This window comes from Neomonachus schauinslandi, chromosome 11, assembly GCF_002201575.2.
Source record: "Neomonachus schauinslandi chromosome 11, ASM220157v2, whole genome shotgun sequence".
NCBI lineage: Eukaryota > Metazoa > Chordata > Mammalia > Carnivora > Phocidae > Neomonachus > Neomonachus schauinslandi.
The window spans coordinates 48,329,782-48,336,666 of record NC_058413.1 but is presented as its reverse complement, the minus strand read 5'-3'; the positions used below and the strand labels follow the sequence as shown (position 1 = coordinate 48,336,666).

Here is a 6,885-nt window from a genome sequence, read left to right as displayed (position 1 = left end):
TGAACTTTTGGGACTTCATCAAGATAAAAAGCTTCTGCACAGCAAAGGAAACAGTCAACAAAACAAAGAGGCAACCCACAGAATGGGAGAAGATATTTGCAAATGACACTACAGATAAAGCGCTGATTTCCAAGATCTATAAAGAACTTCTCAAACTCAACACTCAAAAAATAATCAAGTCAAAAAACGGGCAGAAGACATGAACAGACACTTCTCCAAAGAAGACATACAAATGGCTAACACACACATGAAAAAATGTTCATCATCATTAGCCATCAGGGAAATTTAAATCAAAACCACATTGAGATACCACCTTACACCAGTTAGAATGGCAAAAATTGACAAGGCAAGAAACAACAAATGTTGGAGAGGTTGTGGAGAAAGGGGAACCCTCTTACATTGTCGGTGGGAATGCAAGTTGGTACAGCCACTTTGGAAAACAGTGTGGAGGTTCCTCAAAAAATTAAAAATAGAGCTACCCTATGACCCAGCAATTGCACTGCTGGGCATTTACCCCAAAGACACAGCTGTAGTGAAAAGAAGGGCCATATGCCCCCCCCCGCAGTGTTCATAGCAGCAATGTCCGCAGTAGCCAAACTGTGGAAAGAGCCGAGATGCCCTTCAACAGATGAATGGATAAAGAAGATGTGGTCCATATATACAATGGAATATTACTCAGCCATCAGAAAGGATGAATACCCAACTTTTACATCAACATGGATGGGACTGGAGGAGATTATGCTAAGTGAAATAAGTCAAGCAGAGAAAGTCAATTATCGTATGGTTTCACTTATCTGTGGAACATAAGGAATAGTATGGAGGACATGAGGAGAAGAAAGGGAAATATGAAGGAGGGGAAATCAGAGAGGGAGATGAACCATGAGAGACGATGGACTCCGAGAAACAAACTGAGAGTTTTAGAGGGGAGGGGGTTTGGGGGATGTGTTAGCCCAGTGATGGGTATTAAGGAAGGTATGTATCACAGGGAGCACTGGGTGTTATACAAAAACAATGAATCATGGATCCCTACATCAAAAACTAATGTATTGTATGGTGACTAACATAATATAATAACATAAAATTAAAAACAAACAAACAAACAAACAAAAAACTAGGCCTCCTTGGCCCCACGAAAATCCAGCAGTGTGGCTGGGCACCTGTTCCATTGTTCCCAAATTCTCTATGACAATCAGGAGCTGGTCTGCTGTGAACATCTAAGCTCTTGGGTGGCAATACAACCTCGCTCACTGGATGCCAGCCAGCCTCTGTAGTGATGCAATACAAATTACTCTTTAAATAAGTACATGCACACACATACTGTTTGTTACACATATTCTGGATACAAACACCATCTATGTGTTCAATATGCTATGCATATAATTATCAAATGTGGAGCCGCCAAACTTCCTGTGTGAAAAAAGAGTTAATAATAAATAGTGTTATGATACCCCAAGTTGACTACCCAAGCTTAAGTTCCCTTGGATTCAGACATCTGGCCATGTCCAGCAGATTGCTGGAATTGGGACGCATGGAATCAACTTGTGAGGAGCCATGACAGGAATAAAAATGTATGAAAAGCAAAATGAGGAGTGTCTGTAACCTTTCTATGGGGCACTGAGGGTCCAAGGCAGCACTGGCATTCTTGGCTATACTGACACCAGCTGCAACGGCTGGGGCGGGGGTAGATTTTTGGTGCCTGCACCAGGTCCTCGAGGGCCTCTAACCTGTTGGCTGAGGGTCAGGAACTAAGATATTTCTCTGAGGAACCCCAGAAATGGATGGGACTCCTAGCTGAACTTCCATATTCTCATCTATGACATAAGAGTCAGGAACTGACCCCACCTACACCTTTGAATTCTTCTTATTTTCTATACAGGGGGAGCTGGAGTGGTAAAAGAGACTATGAGTCATCTCTGGGAACTAAACTGGTCTTTCCAAAAAGAAAAGGGCGGTAATGGCATCACTGGGGACAAGTAACATGGTATTAGTACAGAGCTAGGTCAAGTCACAGTAGAGTTTCTAAGACAAGAGGTCTGTGACAAGATATGGTTCATTTCCAACACAGAAATTCTAGAAGTTTCTGGAAAGATGTGAAGCTACTATTTACTTAAGCAGCAATTGATCACAAATACAGAGTCAAAGGGATATTCCATTATGACACAGTACAATATTTCCTTTAAATGTTGATATTGATATGCTTCATATTATCCAATCTTGTAGAATGAGCACAGTCCACAGTTTATTGTATTTGAAGGTTTATTTTATAGAAAAGAGCCCAATCACGTTTGCTCACTGAAATTAACATTAAATTCCACAGTAGAGGAAGTTGTAAACAGCTTCTCTAGGAGGAGGGGATGCTAAATAACTGAATTTGAGCCATTGATGGTAAATGTGGTTGTTCCTAGGGACTCAGTCCACATGGCCTTTCCCCATGTCCTATGTTCCAAGTTTTCTGATCCTGTATTACCTAATTTTCTTTTCTATTTGCGCCCCTGTCCTTCCACTCCTTCCAGTACCTATTAATTAAATCTCTCATCTCTCCATTCCTTCTTACACTGTCTTCCCCCCTCTCCTGCCACCCTCCCCACCACCATCCTGACCCTTCAGCTCTACTGTCTCATTTATCTGCTTCCCATCCTACTTCTCCTACCCTCTGCGTCTCTCATTTCTCCGTACCTCTGCCTTTCCCATTAGAAGCCTCCTTTTGTGTCTTTGCTATATTCTCTTTGCCCACAACAGGACATTTCTGCTTCTCTTTCTGTCCATTACTCAAGCTGGTTTTGACAGAAAATGAGTTCCTGTCCTGGGATTTCTTTTTATTTGACTGTCCCATCTTAAATGATACATTGCTTATCTGAACACCCTTTCACCAGATTCCTTATTTTAGATGGATTCAGGGAGAATTCCAAATCCCAGGCCCCTTTATGCTTTATAGATTTCATTTGTTCTTTAAAATGCATCCACTCCTGCTTTACCAAGGGAGAAATTTTGAGGGAGAACTTTAGCTCAAAGTTCAAAGAGGTCTCTTTTTTAAATATGTCCAATAAAAACTGCATACTGAGGGTCATCTCCTCATTCTCTGCCTTCCCCTCTTCATTCAGAAGCCTATTCAGTTCTCTGCGGGACTCTTTCCCCATTTGACTCTGGTCCTCTGTCAGCAGGTAGGACATGGTATGAAAAAACTCCTGGAAGCTAATGTGGCGGAAGGTATAGAACGTCTTGATGTCACGTCCCTCTTGGTAACTCGTGCTGCTCAGGAAAGCATCAAGCCTGGTCACATCTAAATTATGCTTCCTGAGGTCAGCTTCTTCAAACATGAACCCCTGGTGCTAGATCCCCTCAGCTGCTAAGGAGCACAGACCGCTCAGGACCCTGTGCCCCATAAGCTCGAAGCAGCCTGCATTGTCACTGGGCGGCAGGAAGGTGGAGACATTAGGCCATGAAGATGTCCGTGCCATTACTGGGAGTCTCTGAGATCTGTCTGCCCCTCTCCATCTGTTCTTTGAGCCAGGAGCAGATCACCCAGCAAATGCCTGGAATTTGACATGATTTGTATAGAACGTCATTTCCTTGTACAATGTCAAAGGCATTTCTGGCTTGCTCCTCATCAGTGAAATACGAGCTGAAATACCTCCTCCTCTCATCCTCAGAGAAGCCTAGGATGTGAATATGGTGCGATTGCTTCAGCAAGGGCTCCAGATTCTGCAAAGCCACGGGCCAGGTGGTGATAAGGAGTGAAGACCTGGGAAACACCTCTCTCCTAATTAGACGGTGCAGCACGTTCTCCATGGGGTTCGGACTCAGCCTCTTCAAGCTCTTTGCAAAGGGCCTCTGCAGTTCATCAAAGCCATCCAGAATGAACAGCAGCCACTCCTCCTCCCTCAGCATCTCTTTGACAGGCACCTGGTCGTCCCCACAACACCAGAAGAGGAGCTGGTCCGGTTTGCCCTCCTGCAACAGGACCACTTCTCTGCAGCTGACATAAAAGACATAATCAAACCGGCCTGGGTACAGGGTGCCAGTGGCCCAGTCCAGCACCATTTTTCTGGCCAGCGTTCTTTCTAGTGCTGGCGGACCCTTGTAACACCACTGTGGGTGGGACTTGGTAGGGCTTTTCTCCTGGATCAAACAGAGTCTCCACCGAGACAGAGTCCAGCTCCTGCTCCGGGAGGGGGCAGGCAGACGATTCTGGGCTCCCTGGGCTAGCCTTGGCCACAAGGAGCAGTTGATTGTAGCTGCCGCAGGTTCCTCCCTCTTGCCTCTCCTCTAGGCAGCGCACATGCTCTCGGTATGTTTCTCTGTAATCTGAGCCAGACACATGGGGTATTAGCGGGTCATACGGGAATAAAGAAAAATAAAGAGGGCCCTTCAAACTCTGGACTCTGCTCTCTAGCTTCATCTTGTATGCTCTCTAACTTGTATCTTCCTGAAGTTCATACTTCAAGCTTCAAGGGGAGGGACCCCTGGATGTGTGTGTACCTGCACACAGACACATGCATGGTGTGCATGTGCACATCCGTATGAGTATGCAAGTGTGTGTTTTGTGTGTGTGCATATCGGTGCGGGATGAGTGAGTGTTTGTATCCACACAGGCTCATGAGAGCACATTTATGCAAGCTTGTGTATTTTTGTGTGAGGAAGGCGTGTCAGTGTGCATCAGCCAAGTGGGCATTTGTAAGAATATCTATGTGTGCAAAAGTGTCTGTGTGTGTGTGAACATCTGGGTGTTCCTATGAAACATCCCCATTTGAAATGGTGAGGACAGGGTGGAGAAAGGAAAGGGAAGCTGGAGGATGGTGAAGTAAGTAATAGAAGCCTGTTCTTGGCAATGATCAAGCCGGGTGCTCAAGATAAACCAGCTCCTGAGCAGAAGCCCTGACAGTATGTCAGAAGAGCTCTCGGGGTGACAGGGGCTTATGGAGGGAGCACAGGCACCTCCCCTGGCAGCCCACAAGAAGGGATAGGAGACCTTCTGGTTTCCATGCCCACCTTGTTCTCTAGGGCAGCATCGATGTACCAGATCCTTGAGAGAGCAGGACGCAGGAGCAGGCTGTCCTCTGTGGGAAGCGGCCTGAGCTGCCTGCTGGGACAGCAGCTAAGGAAAGATCTGACCCCCACCCCCACCCTGATGCCATTTCTGCTGGTTAGTGGAAACCCCTTCACCAACACCACGCTCAATCTCTAAGCCCCTCTCCTCTACCCTCCTCTTCTCTGGTACTACAACTGGAGGTAGGAGGTGGGGCATTATGGCCACAAGATAACTAGTCTTTCTCTAAGACCCCACCCTTGGCTCAGGCCCTACCCCAACGGCGTCAGAGCCTTCAGCTGGAGACCACCAGGACCCTGGGCACTGGCGCTCCTCGGCATAGACCGGGGGCAAGAGTGAGAGACAGCATAAACCACAGGCTGGGGGAGTCTCTGGAAATGTCATGGGGGTGGGGGAGTCCTGGTGGCACCCTGAGCTCCCCTTGTTTCCTGCGGCACTCACCGTTCAGACAAATGGGGCTGAGCCGGTCCGCGGGTTCCAACAGGTTCATGACCCTCAGGACGCTGAGCACCACCTTCATGGCCTCCCACGCTCCGTACAGGGAAATCAGCCAAGAAGCCAGGTCCACAGTGCTCAGGCCCTCCAGCTCCCCGCATGCTAGCGGCAGCTTCCCCTCAAGCAGGCTCCTGTCCCGTAAATGGAACTTGAAGAGCTTGAAGCTTTTCTCCTCAAGGTCACTCAAGGCCCAGAGCAATGCCTTCTGGGGGTTGTGGGTCTGGGCCATGGTGTTGGGGTGAATGGTTGAGTTCAGACCAGTGACCGGGAGAAGCAGGAGAGAGGGGAAGAGAGGCGGGCGCTGAGGGAAGAGCAGCCTGCAGGCACCTCAGCCACTCAGCTTTCTGGGTGCTTAGCAAGCTGCTGAGTGCGGGCCAAGGAGAGAGGAGAGAGATGTGTGCCAAGTTCCAAGAAAGGCGAGCAGGTGGGACAGCAGGGAATTTTCTTCCTCATTCTGCACTGTGCCTCTTTGTGAGCTGACGTGTGTCTGTGCCAGCAAATAGGAAGGAAGGCATGTGGGTGTGTAGGTTCTCTCTATCTCTCCATCTCTCTCCTCCTGCCTCCTCCCTCTCATGCACACTGTTTACTAAATGCCTGCATAAGGCAGTTTGGGTTAAAAATATATGCTTTTTTTAAGTTTTACAAGTGACCCCCTCCCTGACTTTGTGAACCTATACAGAGTTGGAGCATATTTGCTGGGACTGCTGAGGAATGGCAAGAAGGTAGAAACTCTATATTCATCAGCCCCTTGGCTTCACACAGGATTTCAAACTGGAAGTCTTCTAATTCAGATAAGGAAACAAGTTCAAATAATAAGAGAAACAGCTGCTTTGAGGGCTCACTAGTTATTATCTCTTTTGATCATCACAGAAACTGTCTCGGGGAGCGCTCCAGATGAGAAATTTGACAGAGAAGAGTGGTTTTCCAGAATTTTTCAGAGCTGGACCAGTGGGCAAAGAGGCAGGATTTGAATCACAGCCTCTGACCTGGCTAAATAGGGTCAGAAAGAGGTGAAAAGACAAAGCCATCCAAGACAGAGGCAGAAAGCAGGTCGTTAGACTGACCGCTATCCCACACTGGAGACATGTGTAGATATGAAGCAGCAGTGCAGGGAGAGGAGGATCTTGAGTTGTGGGGTGGCAGTCTTCAGAAGAAGAGAAGCAACTATTGGCAGAAACTTTCAGAGTCCAGAATTAGCCCTCTGATCTATAGTCAATGGGGACTCCATCTCTGTAGCAAAATGTCTGAGAGCTAGATAAAGGTATTTGGGAACAGGGAAAGTTGCTGAGATTCAAATATCAGCATTTTAACTATACACCAAAAACAGAGAAAAAAATTTAAGA

At 47.1% G+C, this 6,885-nt stretch overlaps 1 protein-coding gene across 1 annotated transcript; it reads right to left on the bottom strand.

The window, feature by feature from the left end:
- Positions 1-5,771, bottom strand: NLRP10 (NLR family pyrin domain containing 10; the record flags this gene model as incomplete). The annotated part of the gene is given in 6 exon segments (XM_021685676.1): positions 1-13; positions 2,658-2,866; positions 2,868-3,434; positions 3,436-4,057; positions 4,059-4,305; positions 5,489-5,771. Coding segments are annotated over 6 exon segments (1,941 nt in total), but the record flags the coding sequence as incomplete, so codon positions are not given.
- Positions 5,772-6,885: the final 1,114 nt, after the last annotated feature.